The sequence below is a fragment of the Centroberyx gerrardi genome, chromosome 6, assembly GCF_048128805.1.
Source record: "Centroberyx gerrardi isolate f3 chromosome 6, fCenGer3.hap1.cur.20231027, whole genome shotgun sequence".
Classification (NCBI taxonomy): Eukaryota; Metazoa; Chordata; class Actinopteri; order Beryciformes; family Berycidae; genus Centroberyx; species Centroberyx gerrardi.
In genome coordinates this window covers 23826665-23851161 of record NC_136002.1, presented here as the reverse complement: position 1 = coordinate 23851161, position 24497 = coordinate 23826665, and the positions used below count along the sequence as shown (strand labels likewise).

Sequence of the window (24497 nt, the reverse complement as noted above, 5' to 3'; positions counted from 1 at the left end):
TGGGACGGAGCCTCTCAACATCCCACTGTACAGATAGCCACTCCTCGCCTCCCTCAGAATAGCCCTGCCCCAGCTATATGCAGCCACAGTTAATCCTTAAGACCAGCGCTTCTCATCAGTGAAAGTCCTGCCCTCAGACACAAAGGAGTTTCCCCACTCAACAACGGCAGCCCAGCATGCAGATTAACCACGCTGATCGTAAACGCAACACCCTACAACTGTGTAAGTAAAGCAAATAGTTTGTGTCATTTAATGTTTTGGTTGTGGTTACACCGAATTTTACTTGTGACATGTAGTGGGTGCAGATTAAAGGGGATTTGTAAAGACCGGTAGGCTTTTTTCCGTTTACAAGTGTCTCTTAACTAAGAGACACAGTTGTATTTATCATTTTCAAAAATGCCAGTATGAATTTCAGATGTGTTTTATAGTTTTACAGACAGTAATGACACACACTTTTCATCTGTGCAGGCACAGTCTTGCAGTAACATTGCATGTTCATGTTCAAGCTCTGTACCTTGTTACATAAGAGGCTTTTCAGTTCTCTGAATAGTATTTTAGGCTGCAGTGTGTCATGTGTCATAAGAAGTTCAATGTTATGAACTGCTAGACTCGTCATTTTCTGTGTCTTTTTTACTTCTAGTACCAGGGTTGGGGTCAATTCATGAATGAACTCATCAATTCCAATTCAAATTCAAATTCGAGGAATTGGAATTGGAATTTGAAAAAACCTGCAGGAAACAGAATTGGAATTGATTTGGAATTTCAGGAAGTTGAATTTAATTAAATGAAAATCAATGTTTTTTTTGTTTTTTTTTTCTTAAAGAGATTAGATTACATGTATATTTTCAATACTTAAAATCAGAAAATGTTAAAGGTAGCTTTCAGGTAGTATTGGATGCATAACATGCAAACATAATACATCCATAATGATTGAATTTATTTGATTTGCTTGTCTTTTATTTGATTCATAATGTTTGAGTTATGTTTAGCAAGTCAAGACAAACTCTCGTAGAAGTGGAATTTGATTAAATTTAATGGAATTCAGTTCTGTCTCCTGTCATTCCAATTCAATTCCAATTCTGTTTCCTTGGAGCTGGGTGACATTCCAATTCCAATTCCAACTCCAGGAAGTGATTCATGAAAGGCCCAGAACCCTGTCTAGTACTACCCATAATTCTCATCTGAGGCTTGTGCCGTTGCAGGTTCGTGATGTGTCCGACCAGCCGGCTCTGGTAACATCATCAGTGACATTCAGCCGCGAGTGAACAGGAAACCCACCGCCATGAGCGCGGACGGCGTCTGCAGGCCGGAGCTGGACTCCGAGAGCCACGCCGAGATGGACGACCTGGTGGCAGCCATGAACGACAACAGCATGACCCCGCCCAACGGCTACAGGTCCGGCCCTCCGAGGACCACGCCGCACCGCATGCGCCTCTCAGACAGGAAGCTGTCGCTGCAGGAGCGGGGGAGCCGCATGGCCCGGCAGCCCACCATCGAGACCAAGCGGGTGTCCATCACAGATGCTGAGGTGAACTGGACGGAGAACTGGGATTTCGACATAATTCAGCATGTTCTGCTCTCACATATGGAGTTACTTGATGCTTTACTGATTGAATTTCACCTTCTCTTTCCTCAGGATTGTGTTCAACTCAACCAGTATAAACTGAAGACTGAGATTGGAAAGGTGAGGAGTTAATACAGTATATTTGACATACACTACAACAGTGATTCTCAACCTTTTTCATATAAGGACCCTAATTCAGTACACATTAGAGCCACGGACCCCCATTGGGATGAGATTTTGTCTGTTGAACCCAAATTTGAGAATATTTTTTATTGTTAGATATGATCTTGTCCAGAATTCCATGAGTATCTGTATTGTAGGTAGAGAGATAACAGAGAAAGTATGATAGTCATTCTTCTACATTCTCTCATTGTGTTCACTTTAGTTTAACAATTCATCAATTTACTGGGGACCCCCTGGAATCCCCTCAAGGACCCCTGGTGGTCCCCGGCCCCCACGTTGAGAACCACTGCACTACAATAAACAAGGAGTAGTAGTAGAGGTGATTGAAAACAATTTAATAATGCTGTTTTTGTACCCCAGGGTTCATATGGAGTGGTAAAACTAGCTTACAATGAGGATTCTGAACAGTACTATGTAAGTTATATATTGATTTGTGCATTCAAGATCCAATACTTGTGTGTTTATCGGCACCGATAGGTCAATCACTGTGTCTCTTCTATTTAGGCGATGAAAGTCGTTTCAAAGAAGAGGATGATGAGGCAGTGTGGGTTTTTGCGTGAGTGAAAATTTCCCTTTCTAATCAGAATATTCAAAAGGTTAATGATTACTGGGCATTATTGTGGTGCTGGTGGTGATATGTTTGCGTGTGTGTGTGTGTGTGTCCAAATCCAGGCCGCCCACCTCCTCAAGGACAGAAACCACAGCAGAACCTGTACATGAAACCCATGGGGCCGCTGGAGAAAGTGTACCAGGAGATCGCCATCCTGAAGAAGCTGGACCATCATAATATTGTAAAACTAGTTGAGGTTAGTAATATGACTCAACACTTGCACGTCTCTCCTTATCCTAATCCGTACACACTAGCATGTTTCGAAGAACATGCTAGTGTGTAAAACCCACAAAAGCCTCACATATTCCCACAAAGCTTATACGTATGTAGAACAAACAAATTAAAATAAAGCACAGTAATTCATGCATTTGTCACGTTGTTCATCACAAGCATTTTGCACAGAAGCAGCTACAGACTATGAGCTAACTGCGTATATATCTTGCAGGTGCTGGATGATCCTGATGAAGACGGCCTCCACATGGGTAGGGATTCATTCTTCACTTTCTCATTGATTGGCTTTGGCTAAAAATGTATGAAAACAAACTGGAGGAATCATTCAATTCTGATTATTTGTCCTCTAGCTTTCGAGTTGGTGACGAAAGGGTATGTTTTCTGTGCATTCATGCGTTCTTCCCAAGTTCCCAAGTTGAGATATATTGGGTAGTTGCAGAGTATATGACTTATCACCATCTACTGCATTAGCTGGTATAGTCCTATGGGATGTAACAGGCATATTTACTCAGTTTTTTGCCTCATGTGTCCGTCAGCCCAGTGATGGAGCTTCCCACAGACAGCCCCTTCACAGAGGAGCAGGCTCGCTTTTACTTCAGAGACATCGTCCTGGGAATAGAATACCGTGAGTTTATACATTTCTAACTTGATCACTGGTAGATTTCAGTAAGTCAATACACTCACTACTCTTCTCACACTTATGTTCTTTTATAAAACAGTTACAATCCTCAATTCTGTTTGGTTCATTTGTAAAACACCTGATAAGCTCACACCTGCCTGCATATATTCGGTCAATGTTAATGCGCTGACCAAAAATCAGCACTCATACCAGTACTTGTATATGTCACTTTTCATTATAATAGTTTGATACCACTAGTGCTGAAACAATTAGTCGATTAATCGATTTGTCGATCGCAAGAAAATTAATCGATCGAGTGAAAATGCTGGTTACAGATTCACAAATGCTAGGATTCACTTGCTTTGGAGTTTTTTCTCTGCTGGTCAGAGTAAATAAGCAATTTTAAGACATCACTTTGGGCTCTGGTAACTTGTGATGGGCATTTGTCATTATTGTTGACATTTTATAGGAGTAAAGGATTAATCAATTGAAAAAATAATGAAAATAACCATTAGTTGCAGTCCTAGTTACCACCATTTTCCTGTTCTAAAGTCACTGTAAAGCAAAGGCTCTTGTTGCTCACTGCTTAAATATAAGACTTCTAACCTGATAGCTAGTAGCTCATGGTAAATCAATAGGCTTGCTTCTGTTCTCTGCGGTCTGTCTAGTGCACTACCAGAAGATCATCCACAGAGACATCAAGCCGTCCAACCTGCTGCTGGGGGATGACGGCCATGTGAAGATCGCCGACTTCGGCGTCAGCAACAAGTTTGAGGGAGCGGACGCCCTGCTGTCCAGCACAGCCGGGACGCCGGCCTTCATGGCCCCCGAGATGATAACCGAGCATGAGCAGAGCTTCACCGGCAAGGTGGGGGGTGTTTCTGTTGTTGGTCGGCCGTAAATAAACAGACTGTTGATTGTTAGTGAATTACTGATTTGTTTTGGCTGTGACTCATCATATCAGACTGTGTTTATTTGTGAGGCAAGAAATTATGTCCAACTACCTACTATGAGTTTTTCAATAATGACACAATCCTAATAATCCTTGTGTGTGTTTACCAGGCGTTAGACGTGTGGGCGATGGGAATCACACTATACTGTTTTGTCGTCGGGATGGTAAGCCAGCGCTCACCAAAATGCACTTTGAATGAAAAGCCAATGGACCAAATACATAATTTTAACATTTTAATCATTTCATTATCATGATTTTCTCGTTCCAGTGCCCTTTTTATGATGAATATATTGTTGCCCTGCACAACAAGATCAAGAACAAGCCTGTGGAGTTTCCAAAAACGTAAGTAAACATGAGGAAATGTTTAGATATCACTATTTGTATTCCCCACTACTAGGTATGGCTTATAATAATGACATTTTGCCTTGGTTTGTCTGGCTGTTATTAGTGGTAGGCACTGATACAATATGAAATCGGTATGGGCTGAGACCACAGTACATTCAAGACTATATAAGATGCACATCCTTCTCTTTTTTGCACATGTAAGAGAATATTTTGACAGCATGTGACACAACTTAGTACTTTCTCCTCAGTGACTTTGCTTATGATAAAACACTTGTAATCACACTCTGTAAATGTGCTATAGGAGATGGGAAATTACTGATTATATTCGACAATTTGTGGTAATTTGACAGTTGCTTCAACAGCATATGACATATTAATATACTATTAATGGCATGTTGCAGTCTTTCCCATCCACAAACTAATGATTGCCAGTGTTGTTTTAACAAAGTAGTTTTAGAAAACTAGAGAAGAAGAAGAAAATGGGAAATAACCATGAAATCAAACACAAGCAGGGTACCCACCTGTAGTTTCCCATCCATACCACGTATTTGTAGGCCATCGGTAAACCAAATCTAATCGTCAATTTTACATAACACCCACCTTCATTATTTATGCCAATGTTTTGTTTGACAGGCCCGTCATAAGTGAGGAACTGCAGGAGCTCATCCAAATGATGCTGGATAAAAACCCTGAAACAAGAATCAACATCCCAGAAATCAAGGTGAACAGGGAAGAGAAATAATTACATCCGTCTCTGTGTCTTTTACACGATGAAGGTGTTTTATGTGTGACTGTATGTGTTGCCACAGCTCCATCGGTGGGTGACGGAGAACGGCTCGAACCTTCTTCCTCTGGAGGAGGAGCACTGCACTGCGGTGGAGGTGACGGAGGAGGAAGTCCAGAACAGCATCAAGCTCATCCCCAGCCTCTCTGCTGTGGTGAGTCGGCCTCCGCTCTTAACACAGGAAAGGTCAAGCTGGCTGCTGTTTTGAGTTTTCAAATTGAAATATCTCTCTAGCTTTCAAAATGTTGCTCATTTTTCCTAGGCCCTTTCTGTACAAATTAGTACTGTTAAGATTTTCAAAATCACACAAGGAAAAAGTAGTTATGACTGTATTTACCCCCTTCAGTTGACAGCTTGGTCTTTCTGGTGTTAATGACACAAGGCTCAATACATTTCCTATTGTACAACTTGCTCAAAGAACAAAATAGTTTTAGCTCATATAATTTAACCAAATACATCTGGGAAACATCTAGGAAACTGTCGCATTCAGGTCACAAGATATGGAATTATAGCCTATTTAATGAAGGAGTCCTTCATTTTAAAATCACAAGGAACTGGAGAGGGACTGTTCAAAAACCATAACAAACATGGAAAGAGACTCAGTGTGTTGCACATACTGTAATCTGGAGCTGCCACAAATTCAGGATTCTTCAAAATGAATAAATTGCAGCCACCAAGACGCAACCATGTGTCTTAGGAAAATGAATCACGGTTTTCGGGGATGAATACCCAAAAACAACCTTATTTAACCTTGTGAAGTTGCAGGCTTCATATGATGGGGAGGGGGGTTACAAAGTAACCACTAAAAATATAAACATACACTATTTTTCAGGAAGTAAAATTACTGTGATTTTGATATAAAATACAAGAACATAAAAATCCTGTCAATTGTTTGGTATTTATTGTTAAATAGATGTATGTTATGGTATGGAGAATTAGCTAACAAGGTGAAAAAAGCAAAAAAAAAAATTCATTTCATTGTGTCTTTAGTCCTCTAACTCTCTCTGATGTCCCCTGCAGATCCTGGTGAAGTCCATGCTGAGGAAGCGGTCTTTCAGTAATCCCTTTGAGTGTGAAGGCAGGCGAGCTGAGAGGTCCATGTCTGCCCCCGGAGGTCTCCTTACGTAAGTAACTCTGCAAATCCTGGCTGCTCCGCACTGCCCAACTGCCAGCTATGCGATTAGTTCTCCAGCAGAACAAAACAGCAAGCAGACGCCACGTTATAAATAGGCAGAATTGGTTACATACAGTATATAATATGTGTTGTATGAGACGCTCACATATTAAATATATTGGATAACAGCATACAGTACAATGCTGTCTGATCTATCATCATATCTATACCATTAATCTTTGACTGCTGACTGTAGTTCCGGTATTGGCTTTGTTTTGGTCCAAGCGGCTCCGTAAATTAGCAGCAGGCTCAGGCAGATAAAAGCATTTGTCCTCTGCTGATAAGCTAAATGGAAGCCCCTGCGGCAGAGGTAATGGCTGTGCTGCTTTTGTTTTCCATTAACAAGCCAGGCTTGTCTGTGGGGGGGCTGCTGGCACAGCTAATTACACCTCCATGTGCAGAGATGTAGAGCTGCAGCCATCCTCCTCCACACATAGCAGCCCGACTCCCAGCCTCCCACGCTGTGGCGTGCAGCGCTGTAGTCGCTGTCCCCCATGTGATGAACATACATACTGACATATGTGATTTCTCAGGTGATTTTCAGACTCCACTAATGGGGGCGCTTTTATTAAAGGTAAAACAATTAAAATCAAACACGATATTACAGACACCACTCTTTCAATTTTGATGAAACTTGGAGAGATGATGTATTTTGGCACTGTGTTCTGGCATTGGCCTGATGGGGGCAATATAACTAAAGGTAAAAATGTCAAGACCTTGAAAGACCACTGGTCCGATTTTGACCAAACTTGGAGGGATGATGCTTTGTGGCATTGTGTCCCAGGCAGCGTTTAAAAAATGACTCTGTTTGGCCTGATAGGGGCAGAGATTTTAACTCAAATATGATATCTCAGCCCCTCAATCGCTAGCTAGTCCTGACAGGCTAATTTCAGACACCACTGGTCCAATTTCAACAAAACTTGAAGGGATGAAGCATCTCAACACTGTGTTCAAGCGTTTAAAAACAATACACCTATTAGCCTGATGGGGGGCGCTATAATGTCAAACTCAAACGTGACATCTGACACCACTTGATTTTTACGCAAGTTGGGGGGATGATCTTGCATGTTGGCACTGTGTTCTGTCATTTACATAAATTACACAACATTTCTAACTTTGGGCTGCTACACCTGCAGGCCAATTTGGATGAAACTTGGAGGGATGATGATGCATCTTGTTACTGATTGGTCCAAGTAGTGCCTGCATCATTCATGTTTTCTTGTCTATCATTGTATTGTATGCTGATAGAGTCTGAAACATGTCCTCTTATACTGATGTACGATTATGAAGAAAGATATGTTGCTCATGATGTTGGAGGCACTTGCTGACATTGTCCTTCTTATTACCATCTCCTGTTCACTGCAGCGGCTCCTGGGGCTTGTTGGGGTCTTTACCTAATGTTCACCCCTCCTTGAGGTAAGTGTAAGCCCAGCTCATTGGTCTCAAACACAGCGCAGCTCATCAGCTGTTCCACACATCAACGCTAAGAGGATTCAAGAGAAACAGGAAAGTCAACACAGAGCGCTCAACAACCAGCTGTACCTAAAATAGACAGACACAAGTAGCTGCTGGGCGGTTTCTGTTGACTTTCCCATCTCTCTTTTGTCCTCTTGAGGTTGAGGTGTATAACAAGCGATGAGCTGTGCAGTATGTGTGACATGTATGACATTTTTTAGTGTTGTTACCCCTCCCCCCCCTCATCTGCAATCTCACCTACCTTCAACCACATGACAGAGCGTTTGTCGCCCACAGGAAAGTCAGCAACGAGGGAAGCAGAGAGGAGCTGGAGGACTTATACGAAGATGATGCGTTTACAGATTCCACCGAATAAACCGCCCCTCCCCCCCGCAAAGAAAAGAATGCGCAGAAATGTAGTTCTTTTGTACCTTTTGTTTCTTTATTCCTGTCTTTCTTTCTTGATTTCATGCTTTCCTTTCTTTCACGCTCGCTGTCGTTCATTTTGCAAGTTTTTCTCAGTATAGTGCAGCAGACTGTATGCGATCATTTTGTAATATATTTGAGTTGACCAAATAGTGCAAATAAAATTAGACATAATTATGCTCATTTTTAATATATTTAGTGATTACAAATCAGATGCTAAATTTCAGATTTTTTTTTTTCAAAGCTCACACTGTTTACAGCGCATAGTTCATCTACAGATGGTATGATTCATTGCATATTGTGATAGTCTTAAATATCTGTTTATGACATGTTTCATGAATGCAATGTGCTTCATTGATATTGGGCTGCTGTTAAAAATGTAAATATGCACTGTTATAAAGAAGATATTTTTACATTCTTTCATACAGCTGTTGAAGATAATAAAAAGTTATTCTTTCAACCATTGACTGTGAATGACTGTAGAATAAGCCTCAGGGGTTTTGAGTAACTGTAACTCTTAAGACATACAGCAGCGTACCTGTTGTGCTGAATGTGTAACACTAGATGGCAGCCTTGTGTCAGTCTGTGTTACTTTCTCTTTGTTCCATCCTTGGCTTGCCTCAGTGTTGCTCACTATTCAGCACCATTCTTTCTGCTTTTCCTGCCTATGACCAAGCACATTTGACGGATAATGGCATTTAAAAATCTCTGGTAAATCTCTCTGTAAATACAGTCCCCAGCATCATCGTGTATTCTTACCCAAGCTTTATCAATACTCTGCAGCCACCTAGAGGAATTCATAAACAATTTGAAAACACTGTGAAGCGCTGTGTGGAAGAGTAGTGTGAATTCATTTTGTAAGACCTGAGTTTCAGGAGCAGTTTCGCTGTCGAAGCACTTCATTTTCCAGACAGTAGGGGGCAGCAGTGTGATGTAGTGAGTAGGGAGACCATCCTTTAAGCAGAAGGTCTAGGAGCAAGCCCTTGTGAGAGCGAGTTTACACCCTGCTGAAGTGTGCTGGAGCAAGACACTGAATCCTAACTGCTCTGCTGCTGAACCCGCACTTTGACTCCCTGTGGAGGGTGAGCCAAAGACACATTTCTCCTTTGGGAATCAATAGTATCACAAGGATAAAATGAAATTGCATATAGTTCAATTAGATTTTCTAATAAGAATAAGAAATTTTTGATTGTTAATATAAAATAACATCTTGCAGGCATTCAAAAAGAATGGGGTACCTTGGTATTTCAACAACAAGCGCATCAGAAGGGCAGTAGATTAACCTAACTGAGAATAGTGGGACTATTAAGGGGTTTCACTGTGCTATAAAAGTCATATGTGTAATGGATGGTGATTTACACTGACTCACAAAAAGCCTTAACAGAACCACCCTGGGGTTAAGTTGATCCCTACAGCACAGTGTGGGAGAACATTCTTTTTCATTATTTGTGGGCAGCTGTTCATGCAAATATCTTTTCTATTTTCTGGAAAATATGAAGAACATATGAAATATGCCGGTTGTTCTTTTTTGCACACATGATAAAACAGCTGTTAATAGTAGGCTATATATATTCATTTTTAGAATTGCATGTTAAACAGTTACATAACTTGAGATTGTCAGTGAAATTAGTGAAAATTTCCATCACTACAACAAAGTAAAATAAAATAAAAATGCCTCTCTAAGACAAAAAAATTTAAAATATATGAATGCCAGATTAATAAAGGCATTTTTATTTAAAATTGATGAGTACCTTGGACCTCTTGGTTCAGTCACTACTTGGATATTTTATTCAATGTGTATCCCAGCACTGTTCTCTTCTCCTTTTATTGTGCTGCAAAAATAGACGGTTTTAGCACTGAGGGGGAGGAGGAGGCATGATGCTGCAAAATGTAAAATGCCTGAGCAATTGAAATGAATGCATGCAATTGTTGCTCACTATCGCAGCATTAAAGTCCATGAAGAGTGTCCTGATCAGCACAAATTTCAGGTTCATCAGGTTGAGCTGTGGATACAGATGAGACGGTCTTCGTTGAAAGAAGCCCACAAGTCCAATAAGAAGACAGTGTGATGCAGAGTGGGCCTGAAGGTTTATCTGGAGGTGCAGGTAGTAGGTGGAACAGAACCGCTGATGGTCTGAAGCAGAGCAGAACAACAAGGAAAACAAACAATAGCATCAAGTATTGAGTGGAGAAAAGCTGCAGATACACTGTATTTCACTTTTTATTTCATTAAAATGTGCAGCTAAATACAGTATGTGAAATATATATAAATATATATGAAATGGATATTGTGCTAGGAGAGAATTTGTTGAGCAGAGGACTTCAACAGAGGATGAGTAAAATTGTAAATGTTGAACAGTGGCGATAACCGAATATCACCAATGAAACAATTCAATCCACCCCAAAGTACCGGCTGTGAGATTGCATGAAATAAATTTGTTGGATACAAGGAGGCTGAAAAAACCCCATCTGAAAATATATTATCAAAATAGAAGTGAACAGCCAATACAAACAAATGAAAAATAGAACTGAAAGCAGCAATTTGATTCCAGGTTTCAGGTCCATGCAGATATCAAGAGCTGAATGGGAATGTTCAAGAGCTCCACACTGATGGATTTGCATACAATTTGGTGATCATGCTTTGAAAGGAATTATTGACAAGTACACCAAGTTTCATACAGATAGTGCAAAACCCACTCTTGAGTTACAAGGTAATAAAGGCATCTTATCAATATAAGCACCAAATTTCACAACAGCTGCTCAACTAGATTTGAATATAGCAATTTGTCATTTGTGCCCTCTCTATTTGATTGTTCATCAAAATGATAGAAAGTACATGATGGTAGACTTTCATGGATCACAAGCCAAGTTTATTGTTAGCAAAGTTGTGTGTGTGTGTGTGTGTACAAAGTTTCACGTTCATTTCAGTGTTGACTTAAAATTATTGTGCCTCCATCTGACCAAATGGGGTCACATTGCAATGGAAGCTGTGGTGGCACAAATTCTATTATAGTAAGTAAGTATAGTTATAGTTTATAATTTATTGAGTGGCCTAGTAGCTTACAATTCAATAGTCCCAATACAACACAGGGGTTTAAAATATAGAAAATGTAAACCAGATCCTCCATGCGAGCTGCCATATAAAATAAAAATACATTAAAATTAAACGAAACAACCTTTTTACGCTCTGTAAGCATTCATAAGATAGCTTGTATTTTTGCAGTCAGCTCATTTTTCTGCCAGTGCAGCTATGTGGAAGACCAAAGAGGAATGTTTCTGAGCAAAGATTTCTGTGGAAACAGTTGCCATGCAACAGGACAATAGTGCTCTCATAGAGAATAGCAACTTAACTATATGGCTGCTCTTTTCCTGAGCCGAGACTGCCAGAGTAGTCCAATCCTGTGCAATATTCTATTCTATTCTATTCTATTCTATTCTATTCTATTCTATTCTATATAAATATCTCTTATAAATATATCTTATAAAATATATATTATTATATTATCAAATGCATAATGACATCTTTACTTTTAAGGCAGGATATGTAAATGTTTTTCCCTCTATTTTTTATAGAAGGCCAGGGGAAACTTTGCTTCAGAGTCTGGTTCCACACCCAGCGTCCCTTCAGTTTCCACTTTCAGAGCCAGTTGTCGTTCATATTTGGATATTTAGCTCAACACTGACCCTTGCCTCTAACTGTTAACCCTCTATTCCTCTCTTCTGTGCCACAGCATCTAAGGTTTCACCCCTTCAAACTGCAGCTGGCTCCACGTCAGCGGTTTATTTGATCAGTCGCTCTCTGTGCCGATTATTCATGATGAGTGATCCCACTGGCCCGCTATCTACTGTACATCCCCCAGGCAACAAAGTGGATGGAGGTTTTTTCTTCCCCTCCTCTCTGATGGGAAACCCCTGTGCTTTCATGATGAGTCACCAGCTCAGCGCTGGCATGTCTGGGATCAGGCAGACCCACAAACACTGGAAGGTATAATTTAGATTTCCACCAGCTGGCACCTGAGAAGCTAATCGTTAAAATGAGGCATCCACTGTCTTTAACTGAGCTTTCACTGGTTAAGTATGGCAAGTCTGACACTGTAAGATGAAAGAATATACAGACACACCTCACACAGTAGAATAGGATGTACAGGGTTAATATTCTAATGCACTGAATCTGAGTAGAACTGATTTAGCCCCAGCATTAGCAAAGTTCCTGCCTGAATACATTTGAGATGGAAAGCAAGAAAGGCAAGCAGGACGGCAAAACTGCTTATTCATGATAGATGGCAATAAACTGCATGTCATACCTCAAACCTAGCAGAGAACAAACACAAGTGAGTCCATAATACCTAAAAGTCTTCATATTACCTTCTAGGTATTAGCAGTTAATTATCACGTTGTCAGCTAGTCTGGGGTGGGAGTTAAGACTTCCAAAATAGATTCACATATAATGTGCAGCTGCACACCGATGCTTTAGTCAAGTAGATTTTCAGTTTGCACACAGACTTTCTCATCTCACTTTCCTCTTTTTTAGTATAAGAAAGAATGGGGAGATACATGATGAGTATAGACTATGTGTCCATAAAAATAACCGGGAAAAACATGGCATGCAGTAAAAAAGTCACTTACTGATTCACTAAAGTAAGTATGATAAAAGCTCTATACATTAGGCAGCAACTGCAGCATAAATTCTCCTAACTTCTCGTAACTGTGTGTGGCCTCCACCTGCAGACTCCCCCCCCCCCCCCCACCGACCACAGATAGGTGACTTCCTCTGAGAGTGAGCAGACTGTGGACGATCCAGGGAGGTTAACACTTGTGACAGACTCCAAGAGGTAACTGAACCCCCACCAGTGCCCCCTCTTAACAGTAGAAGACCAACAGGAGCAGTTTTAATTCACCTTATCATCAAAAAGCTCAACCCATCTTGTTTTGGACCTACATGTTTCTAAATACTGGGGATACTGGGAATATCATGGGCCTATCACAGAATTATGGCTACTACAGGTTTTATGCAAGTTTTATTCACTCCACTTTATAAAACACTGAATATTGAGAGTGGGAAATTTTATCACAAGGTATCAGCTCCCTTGATAAGCTTGTGTCTGCCCTCCAATGGGTTGGTAGTTGTTTTGCACAGGATGTAGGCTGATGCAGTGAAAACAGCAATTTCTATTCATTTTAAAGCATTTTAAAGTAGGCAGCATTGGCAGAAAAAAGGTCAAAATTCAATCTGAAGATTTTCATAATGGCCAAAAACACATTTTCTCCTAATCAGTATTTCAGAAGAAATATATGATATGTATCAGGCTTTGAGTGCTTATCTTGTAATAAAAGGTTCTTAAAAATGGGTAAATAATCTCCATGAAATACAAGATTTAAAAAAAACCCCACATCTAATAAGAGTTTAAGCAATGGAGTTATAACATTCTTCAGTTATTCCAATGCATAGTAGATACTCAGTCAAGAAGTATGGTGTGACTATGATGCTCGTGCAATGGGAGGCCTGGAAAGAACATGCAGAGTGACGTAATTTGTAGAAAGGGGAGGGGGACTTAATTTTAGATTCACCTTTTACAAACTTCTGTTCATCACACAAGTCTCTGTAGCTGTGCTTAATCACCTCTGCTGCTCATTAGGTAGAATCTGTCTGATCATCAAAATTGACAAACAGCAAGAGCGTCATAATTGAAATATTTAAACTCACTGACAGCAGCGCCTGTATGGATGTTGTCGCGGGGCAGATGGAGAACATAAGGGGTGACGAAGCTCGCCCCTAAATCATGTGACAACCCCTTTCTGCAGCGTATCAGACGCAATGTATACTGGAATGTTTTGGGACAAGACGCAACCTAAAATAGTTTCTTAAAACCTTCGGCTGTGGCACTTTTGATAAATAATACAGAGTCTAAATGTTAGCTTGAATAATTCATTTTGCAGTAGTCATGCATAACTGCTGTCTCCATACCGAAAAGTAGTCGGCGTCTTTCTTTGCCTTATCATAACTCTATGAGAAATAAAGCGAGAAATGATGTGGTAGAATGAACTTTAAGAATCAGCGGATCGAACCTAATCGTTATCTATGTGTTTTCATGTCATGTGATGTGTTTTTTGCTCAGCTGGGGTGAAACGGTTGAATGAGGGATGATCTTATCCAAAGATATGATGATCCATCTATATAGAGGCGTAGTCTCTATAGTGGAGAGCCTGTCACATTGATGTCTCTGGTCTACTCACTGTCTACTCACAGGCTGCAGGGAGGCCTATTTATAGAGCTGTCTCTGTTCTTGGCTTCTACTTTGTCCTCTCTCTCTCTATCTATCTCTCTCACTCTCTCTCTCTCTCTAATGGGTTGATATTTCTGGAGCGGTACAGCTATTATCTTTTTTGCATCTTTGAGGTGCAGATCACGTTGAGTCACTGTTCAGACTTTTGAAGTTCTCAAAAATCCCAACGTGTCTCTCTGTTTTTCTGCATCTCTGACGTGCTGTGCAGTTGAGCCGAGCGCTAATAAAGTCTCATGCCTGGTATCAGCGCCGAAGAACAGTGATTGCATTCATCATCTTATATGTCGGTGCCATTGTGCCGAGGCTCCATCTCTTATCACGTGATCGGTCGTGAGTCGGCATATTACAACAAAACACCTGCTACAAAAATCACCCCACTCCCAATCCACAAAGGGACGTTTATCTATTCTATTTTTGAAATTACGCAGCATATTCCTTCAGGGATGGTGCGGCAACATTTGAGGTTTGATGCTGTTTTAATTACTTGTGAATCAGACTTCAAGAGGCCGGCTACCTTGTTCTCCTTCACCACCTACTGCTGCCATCCAGTGTCCAACACACAGAGTTGCCACTCTTGCCCCAGAGCGCCGACAGACCTGACAGCCTCTAGTAGGGTTGATGAATGAGGGCGTCTCCAACTCCACAACGACTCAACGGCTCAATGAGCAGCGTGAGCCACAGGGGTTTAACTGCCTTTTAGTGCAGGAGTTTGTAGACAGCAAGAAATACTGCATCCTGTGTTGGGTTCTCAGTGGAAATCGAAAGGCTGCAACGAAGCTTACAGCCTTCTGACAATAAACACTGACCTCATATAGTCTGAATGTACTAAAGCAAACTAAGAGATGGCCTCATTGGGATGACAGAAACAATGACGCAGCAATATATATAAGAAAAAACAGGTAATCTGATGTTCAGAGAGTCTTAAAAAAAGCTAGATGAAAAGACTATTTAGGGGACCGGAGCTGAGAGAAACTTGAAAGCGCTCATGAAATTCAGAGAGGAATCGTTTCTCTGTGAGTCTTGACAAAAATAAACCTGTATCATCTTCAAGATACCTGGCTTCCACAAGTTATTTTTAAATCTCATCTCCGCATGGACAATGTCAAAGCTAATCACTGTTAACCTATTGATTCTGCGTGATCATCAGGACTCCTCTTACAGTGATGATGGCGGTGGAAAATGGCATCATACTCGCTGTCTGGGAAACCATAAATGCTAAAAAGGGATTAGATCTAATGGTTCAGAGGGCCTTCGCCCATGGGTGATATAATTATGTTGTTCAAATGGCTCGATGATCACTTGTGCCTTGTCATCCTGGGATACACGCCTCCCCTCAGGAAAGTAATGCTTCATGTGATGAAGGTAATCACACAGAACTGTTATTGTAGAAGTGGAAGTGAACCATGCCAGGAAATGCAATCAGCAGCACGGAGCCAGCAGAACCATTTTCTGTTTTGTCCGTATCCTGCAGATGTCACCTTTAAAACACCCTCTTCTCTTAGGACCTTGATTATAGCACATCAGTTAAGTAAGCTGGTTTGAATAGATGTGTAGATTTTATGTGAATACCAAACCATAATGAATCACATATTAAAATGAATTATAAAAATCCCTATTTCATTTTATTTTCTTATACAGAATTCTTACTGTCTTATGAAAACAGTGCTGAATTCAATTTGTAATTACAGATTCAATTAAAACCCCACCAATAGGCTTGAAGTACAGTGTGTGTGTGTGTGTGTGTGTGTGTGTGTGTGTGTGTGTTGGAGTATACTGTCACCACCAGGCACCAATAAAGATGATACCAATGTCCCTGAAAGAGTAGCGGTGCATTAAAACACAGGGTGGAAGGCAGGTTGGTGCTGAATTCTAATGCCTCCTGTGTGGCTTGAGCTTTCATTTTTTTACAGGATGCAATAGGTGTCTGAGCAGTGCAGCAAGGAGCCGGGCTAATAGTGGGATACTTATTATAGCCCTAGCAACAGGAATGGGATTGGTGGCTGAGGAGAGTGAGCCTATCAGCTATTGGCTGGCGAGGAGGGCTGTTCAAAGCACAGAATTTCATCTCATGAAAGGTTCAGTGCAGCAAGCTGCAGCAAGAGGCTGCAGTCTCAGGGTGGGCGATCCAGCAGCTTGCCACTTTAGCTTATCAGTCACTTAAGGGCTCTGCTCCCAGTTTGAAATATACACAGATATGCATAATTACTAAGAGATCAGCTCGACCTTGGGTGTAGAAGTGCTATGCTTGCATGCAAATCTAAATGCCCAAATGCATTTATGAGATAAAGATTGCTCGTCCATTGTCCAACACGAGATACAGGATTTTTTTTTTTTTACTATTGCAGTTGTAACATTGCTCCTCTGCTGTGATAATAAAATCTCTTGTCTTTTGAAGTGATATTCTTTGATCTATGTCCGAATTTTGTAAATGATTGGCAGAACACCCTCATAAAATGTAGTTCTTCTATGATCTGGCAGTATCTCTGCTCTGCAATGCAGCTAGTATAGACTCCATCTCTTGCTCACACAGATGCAGACACAGACATACTGTACCCATGCATGCAACGGTGCCGCACACACACACACACACACACACAAAGACATGCCCATCCGCAGATGTATGCGTGTACACCCACACGCCTGCACACATCCACACACACTGGGTATATGTGCCCCAAAAAGGGTTACATAAGGTCATACTGACTTCCTTTATCAATGTGTAGGCAAGAGTCTTTGCAAGTCATAAAAATTGTTCAAAAATGATCTGTTTAGCAATGAAAGGGAATGAGCTATGGTAGTTTTGCTATGATTGTAAATGGCCACAGTACAGAGAGAAATAAAAAATATAGAAAAATACCGATAAACAAATAACTTTAATGGGCAACAGATGGCAACCAAAATTCCTCAGAGCATACAGTATGTTTCCCATTTTCAGCTATTGTCCCCCCTCTTACATTATGGTTTCTTGCTATTTTCCAGTATAGGTCAGCTCTTCAAAATGCCTAAAGACTAAAAAATTCTGTTCTTTAAACTTGTGTGTTATGGATTAAGTTAATTACTGACTATTCATTCTAATAGTTTTCTTTTCCCTTCAGATCTTTTCAGATCATATCTGTGTGTTTTAATGTCATAGAAACAAGGATCAACATCAAACATAATGAAAACTTAAACAACAACAAAAAAAAGAAAACCAGAGAGAGAAACACAAATTAATTAAACAAGGAACACAATGCATGTATTCTTGTCAATGAATGAAATGCTCCTGACACGGTATGTAAAAAAAAAAAAAAAAAAGTTCTCAGCTTCCACCCATTTAAAACACATAACTTAAAAATTTCAGTCCAGGAATCTACTCCATTCCAATTTTTATAAGCAGTGTGAGTTTGAGCAGTTGCGGAGCGGCATTAGGTTTTAGACACTATTAGTCTGGCAAGCCTTCAAGGCCATCAACTTTCTACTACGTTAAAAATAAATCAAGCATCTGTGACATACAGTGTGAGTTTACGGAGGCTGACTCATGATGTTGACATAATTGGCATACGTTTTGCATGAACAAGGTTGTGTGACTGACCTTAAGGCTTTTGGTTTCTCTCTTGAGCCATCACATTTGAAATAAAAAATAATGTCCCCAAAAACTGCCATCTATCACATTTTAAATAAAAATAATGTCCCCAAACTGCCATCTGTATCATATATTAATCTATTAATCTATAGAACTAGCAGCATAATGAAGATAAATCCTTTCAGCAGCTCCCTGTGCTTCTAAGCAGCTTCCTACTGTCTAAAGTTTGTTCTGAAGATGTAAATTATCACATTTGCTAATAAATAACCAATTCTATTGAATTGCCTATGATTTGCCTGTGATTCGATTTGTGCATTGGTGTTGAATATTCATATCTATGTGCTGTGCAGAGAGAAGTACCCACACATTTAAAAGTGAGGAACCATTGAAGGGAAAATATTACATCTTGCACACATGCTTGGAGGAACTTAAATACTGGCAGACTTTCATAAAACTTGCAAATGAGGCATATCAAAATAATGATACAGGCACAAAAATTAAAAAACTGTACTTAGGGCACAAAACAAAGGGTTAAAACATTTTCTATGAAATGGTTTTCTTTAAAAGCAAATTTACTTATGGGTGACAATACAACAATACACTAGACCACCACGGAAATGGTGCATTTATAATTTAGTCATATTCTTTTTTATTATCATAGCTATTATTTAGGTTCTTGTGCAACTGCTACATAATGACTCACATTCAAGATATTTTGTCACTCAGGAACAGCTAAAAGGTATAAAAACAAACAAACAAAAAAAATGTATACTGTCAGAAATAAAATATGGTCCATGTTGTGAATTCATAACAGAAACATTGATTCTGAAAACTTCACCATTATTAAAACTGGATAGCATGACAGAAAAAGTACTTAAATACTGTTCAAAGAACAAAATATATCATAATCATACTTCAATGTGACGAACACCAGCTGGTAAGATTAAGTGATCACTGGTGGGTTTTTATCTTCCCTTTTTTCTTTCATTAACAAATTAAATACACATATTGCATGTCACTATAGCAACGCCCATTACAGGTCAATTTTTACGATCACCATTTTGGTATAGCAAATCAAAACCATAACAAAACAAAAAATAAATTAGAAATTAGAAAGTAACATCAGACAAAGCCTGTTTTCTCAATCATATGAATACTTAACACCCACAGTATAAGTTAATAAAGTCAAGCTACTGTATATAAATACATCACCAGCATGCACAATATTGAATAATCGATATTATTGTTGTCATCATCTTACACTGAAGAAACAGTATAGTAGGCAAGTGCATTTAATAAAACAAACACAGAAGTAAACCACAAACTCTGAAGCTGCTTTTAGTTTTTTTTTCTGTTTTATATTGTTAAGTCTCTGCCTTTAGTAATCTTCACCTCCAAAAGAATCTATGGTTCCAGTGACATAGTTGGAGTAGATAAGAGACGGTACTATTCTGTGAGATGCCAAATACACTTTAGACAGAAAGAGGGAAATATAAGTAATTTTTTTTTATCCATTCTTTATTTTCACATCCACATAATTGAATCCAACTTGCAATAAGCTGCTTTTTATAGTCGGTATCATATAAGATTAATATCAGTGGCTTTCTGGGCCCTTTCTGATGTAGACTAGTACTGGAACCAATGCAAACTATTTTTGTGAGGCATTCCCATTCAAGCATTTTCTCTCTCAAGTGTCTCAAATGCATCTCTATCACGCAAAAACCTAACTAAGCAGCTTATCTTGATAGAACAAGATCAGTTCCTATGCCAGTGTGAGGCTGCCATTTCAATCCAACAACGACCACTTCAGGCTGATTGACTGACATATCAGTGGTTTTGGCAAATGTCAAAGAGAAAATCAAGAAGACGGAGGCCCTTTCAACTGTATATATATTTCTATATATATTTAAACTAAGATTTAACCTCCACTCTCACCTCTCTTTTGATTCTTTTCTTTTAACACATGGAAAAATAAAGAACTGCTGCTGCGGTAGTATCATCGGCAAAAGCGACTGCCAAAGTCCACCGGCCCTTCATATTTTTTTCGAAGTGTGGTTTCTCTTTAATTGTTGCCCTCCCCTCCCTCGTCATCCTGCTGGTCACTTGTCCACAGTGTCAAGTTGTCTCGCAGCAGCTGCATGATGAGAGTGGAGTCTTTGTAGGAGTCCTCGTTGAGGGTGTCGAGCTCGGCGATGGCGTCATCGAAGGCGGTCTTGGCCAGATGACAGGCCTGCTCCGGGGCGTTCTGGATCTCGTAGTAAAACACAGAGTAGTTGAGAGCCAGGCCCAGGCGGATGGGGTGGGTGGGCTGCATGTGCTCCTTGCTGATCTCGTGGGCCTCGTTGTAGGCCTTCTCCGACGACTCGACCACGGTGGCCCTCTTCTCCCCCGTGGCCACCTCGGCCAGGTACCGGTAGTAGTCGCCCTTCATCTTCAGGTAGAACACCTTGCTCTCGTGCTGCGTCTCGCTGCAGTTCTTGATCAGGAAGTTGTCCAGGAGGTTGAGCACGTCCTGGCACACGGCCTCCAGCTCCTTCTCGATCTTCTCCCGGTAGGCCCGCACCATCTCGATCTTCTTCTCGTTGCCGTCGGCCGAGGTCTTCTGCTCGATGCTGGAGATGACCCTCCAGGAGGAGCGCCGGGCCCCCACCACGTTCTTGTAGGCCACGGACAAGAGGTTCCTCTCCTCGTTGGACAGGGCCTCATTCAGCTCCGTTACCTGGAGGAGGGAGAGGAGGGACGATTGGTCACTCGATTCAGAGCCTCGGTTAACACACACCACGCCGCATCCAAACATAAGCGTAACATCCAACAAAACCTAACCGTATTTACAGCACATACGTTTCCACATGATAAAAATCCCAACAGCACAGAATTGGGGATGGGCAAAGATTTCATTTGTCACGTGCAATTCCCAGTTTCCATGGCAATCCGTTCATTTAGTGCACCAGTAGCTCCAGCTGCCACGTGGACAGCTAATGCTAGTTAGTGAGAAACCATATTCAAGATAGTCGGCGGTGTGGGGGTTGGGGAGGGGAGGGGAGGGGATGGGGAGGGGGAGGCAGAGGGAGGCCCGGAGATGTCTAAAATGTTCCCACGAGCCCTCCAGGGCAGCTGCACTGTAAGTGAAAACCGTCACTGCACAGGCGGCTCACGTGTCCCAGTGACCTTCTCTATGGCTAAAACTGACCTTTTCACCTGTCTAAAACACCATGCCATTACATCACTCTGTGTTACACATTGTTGCACTGGGATTCATACTGGGTTAAGAGGGAAAAATGTGCCTAATGTGCCGTACTACTCAGTTTCATTCGACCTGTGAAATCAACCTTGCTTTTGTCAAATCAATAACTGCAGAGGAGTGGGACTATACAGAAGCAAAGAATAGGTTTAAGACTCGCAAAACCTTCCACCTTGATAGAGAAACACAGCTCGTAATCTGAAATGGTTCTCCTTGATGAGCTAACATTTCTCCTTTTCTCATGAGCTGTTTTGACATTCCCTTCCCAGGCAGAATAGCACAAAGATGGCGCAGGATAGCTGACGTCACACTGAGTGGATGGAGAAGAGGGCACAACCTATAGAGACGGAAGGCCTTTTCTTTCCTATACCCGTCCAAAACGCCTCAACATAATTTCAAATAAGGATATGTGTGAAATATACAAATCAAATCAAACTGCTTCACTGTTGTATTTTCAACAGAAACAAATAGGTCGCCACCATAAATGTAATAAATTGGTGTTTGGGAAGCTTATTACTCTGTAGACTGGTTTACTCGTATGCTGATGTCTGTAAAAATTCACAAATACATCACGCTGACAGAAATACCTCATTGCTCAGTCGTATATATTATATGGGCTGGGTTGCTTGGCAAGCCTCCCGAAACATCGCTGACATAAATTGTGATCCATTACAATAACGACCAATGCCACCGCTTATAACTAGAATAAAATTGCACGCATGTTCACAGCAAGTCAGTCCTGGAAGCTCTATAAGCCTGTTGGGATAAGAATAATCTATGTATATTTTTCACGAGGATCATGATGCTGGGTAGCGTCTTGTAAAATGTCACTCGTTTTCATTTCTGGCTGCAATGGCAAGGGATTCCCTTTGGTTAGAGAGTGAGAGTACACACCCCTGCAAAAAGGCCTAGTTTGGACTGCACTGACATGGCAGATTGTTTAAAGGGAAAGGAATCCCTCCATGCACACATCATGCCACCTCCTGCAACCAGAAACCCTCCTTGAGAAATGATCTACTGGGGTAACTCCACTGGCTCTAAAGACGATATACGACAAAATCCCCCCTTGATTGAAGCACTCTTTATTATTTTAAATCTAAGCGAGTTCATACAGGCCCAACAAAGACTACCAGGCTGCTAGTAGTTTGAGTTCGAGGCGGTGTGACAAAGCATTTTTTTTCCCCCCTCACACATTTTCACCCACTGGTAAATCCAATTGGAAGAATCTCTTTAAGTCAATGTTAGGGGCTGATAAAAGACAATGGCTCTGCCCTCAACGCTGACCAATCAGATGTGAGAAGGTCCTCTGTGGCAGGCCACCCATGTCATCCTCATGCCATCATGTCAGCAGCAAATATCCAAACACTTATCGGGGTAATTAATCCAAATTTCATCACACTGCTATGGATATCATGAGGAAATCTGCCCTGACTCGGAAAGAGCAGAGTGAGGAACAACATGCAACAGAATGAGACAAGGATGTATGCAGAAAGATCATTTGTGAAACTCAAAAGTAGTAGGAAAACACAAAGCCCACCACCAAATCTGATCATATTGACTCACTGCAATATGACAAAGAATATTCTAGAGAGATTCTGCTGCCTCCTACGTTTGTTTAGAGTAAAGAGCTGTTACTGGGCTGAACCATTAAAAAAAAAAAAACACCCGTGTTCAAATAAACCCCATCAGCCTGTATCATTTTTTAAAAGTGAACCATTATCCCCCTCTGTGAGTTTATTTTCTTTTCATTAATTAGACTAAGAGAGGAGGGGAGGGGAGGGGGGTGGGCAGCAATTGAAAGGCATTTTCGAGCAACCTCACATGGCTCTGTCTGAACAGTAGCCTTTACATATTCGGCATAATTGGGGGGGAGGGTAAAGGAAAAACAGAGCAAATGCAATAGAATAGGACATTAGAACATGTGAGCTCTTATTACTGACAGATCAATGTTAAGCCTCTATGTATTTCATTGTAATATCCCTTCATTGTACGGGTATGGCCAGCAGAAAGGCACCGCCCAAGGAGCAGACGATCCACATTTGGAATCGACTCCAAAAACCCACTGAGCTCTCGATAAATTTGCGACAAAATAAAAATGAAATACAATCAAATCAGGTTATATTTTTTACTGCAGTATTGCTGTGCAGTAATGTTACATGTAGCCTAACCCCAGAATAATTGGCAAGAGACTGAGAATGAAACAGAAACGGTCTTACACGTTAAGATTGCGGGCCAAATCTCTGTATAGTCAGGCAAATTCAGAAGTTATAGCACAATTAGACTTATTCATTATTCCCCATGTCATGATTTTGGAATAGACTTACCGATTTCATTGCAGCTGCCATATCATCATATCTTTCAGCCTGTTCAGCCAGCCTGGCTTTCTGCACCAGCTGCTCGCGATCAACCATTTTCTTATTATATTTGGTTGGTTTCTTTTTAAACTGTTATACTAGATTCAGGGATGAAATGATTGATATTTTAATCGCAATGCAGTGAAATCCTACGCGAACCTAATGCTGCAGCTGTTCCCTGCTGTCTGTGCTCCGTGCAGACGGGACACCCTCTCTCTCTCTCTCTCTCTCCCCCCCTCCCTGCCCTATCCTCACACTCTCCCCCGGCTGCGTCATCACTCAGAAAGGTGGGTGTCTTTGCCAATGATGTAACACTCCATACTTGGGAACCAGGGGCCCTGCAAACAGGGAGGAGACGGCTCTGTGGGAAATGGAGTCCGGTTCATGCATACTGGAGCCTATAGGTCTAGGTCATCTGGTGTTGGGTCAGGTCAGCGGTTCTCAAAGTTGGGCCCGGGGGCCACCAGGGGTCCTTGTGCTCGAGGAGGGTCCCAAGAAGTCCCCAGTTAAATGAGAAACAGTTTGATTTCATGTTTATTGCACTCTTTATAATGAGAAAAAGTAGAAGAATGGCTGTTTGGATCCTAGCTTTCACTGTACCTACTATTCCTTCTACACCTACCTAGACAGTCAATCGTATCTAATAACAAAAATCTCTGCAGATGTGGCTCCATCTGTCCCTTCTCTAGCCGTTTATCCAAATCAGGGTCACG

The 24497-nt window shown here is 41.0% G+C and overlaps 2 protein-coding genes across 2 annotated transcripts; one reads left to right on the top strand and one right to left on the bottom strand.

Annotated features, from left to right (window-relative positions):
* Window positions 1–1282: 1282 nt before the first annotated feature.
* Window positions 1283–8317, top strand: camkk1b (calcium/calmodulin-dependent protein kinase kinase 1, alpha b). The gene is made up of 16 exons (XM_078284277.1): window positions 1283–1528; window positions 1637–1684; window positions 2108–2161; window positions 2252–2303; window positions 2420–2553; window positions 2803–2839; window positions 2939–2960; window positions 3125–3213; window positions 3876–4075; window positions 4270–4323; window positions 4428–4501; window positions 5138–5225; window positions 5314–5442; window positions 6309–6412; window positions 7828–7878; window positions 8215–8317. The coding sequence occupies exons 1-16, from the start codon at window positions 1283–1285 to the stop codon at window positions 8291–8293; spliced, it is 1461 nt and encodes a 486-aa protein (XP_078140403.1). The 3' UTR covers window positions 8294–8317.
* Window positions 8318–19751: 11434 nt separating this feature from the next.
* ywhag2 (3-monooxygenase/tryptophan 5-monooxygenase activation protein, gamma polypeptide 2) lies at window positions 19752–23930 on the bottom strand. Its single transcript, XM_071914614.1, has 2 exons — window positions 23755–23930; window positions 19752–20908 (listed from the first exon to the last, which is right to left on the bottom strand). The coding sequence occupies exons 1-2, from the start codon at window positions 23839–23841 to the stop codon at window positions 20252–20254; spliced, it is 744 nt and encodes a 247-aa protein (XP_071770715.1). The 5' UTR covers window positions 23842–23930; the 3' UTR covers window positions 19752–20251.
* Between the last annotated feature and the right edge of the window lie 567 nt (window positions 23931–24497).

Bases quoted from the DNA above. Each gene is read 5' to 3' on its own strand.
- ywhag2 (XM_071914614.1), bottom strand. From the start codon at position 23,841: ATGGTTGATCGCGAGCAGCTGGTGCAGAAAGCCAGGCTGGCTGAACAG. The intron at 20,909-23,754 runs GTAAGTCTATTC...TCCCTCCTCCAG, and splicing joins TGGCAGCTGCAATGAAATCG to GTAACGGAGCTGAATGAGGC.
- camkk1b (XM_078284277.1), top strand. From the start codon at position 1,283: ATGAGCGCGGACGGCGTCTGCAGGCCGGAGCTGGACTCCGAGAGCCAC. The intron at 1,529-1,636 runs GTGAACTGGACG...CTCTTTCCTCAG, and splicing joins TGTCCATCACAGATGCTGAG to GATTGTGTTCAACTCAACCA. The intron at 4,324-4,427 runs GTAAGCCAGCGC...TTCTCGTTCCAG, and splicing joins ACTGTTTTGTCGTCGGGATG to TGCCCTTTTTATGATGAATA.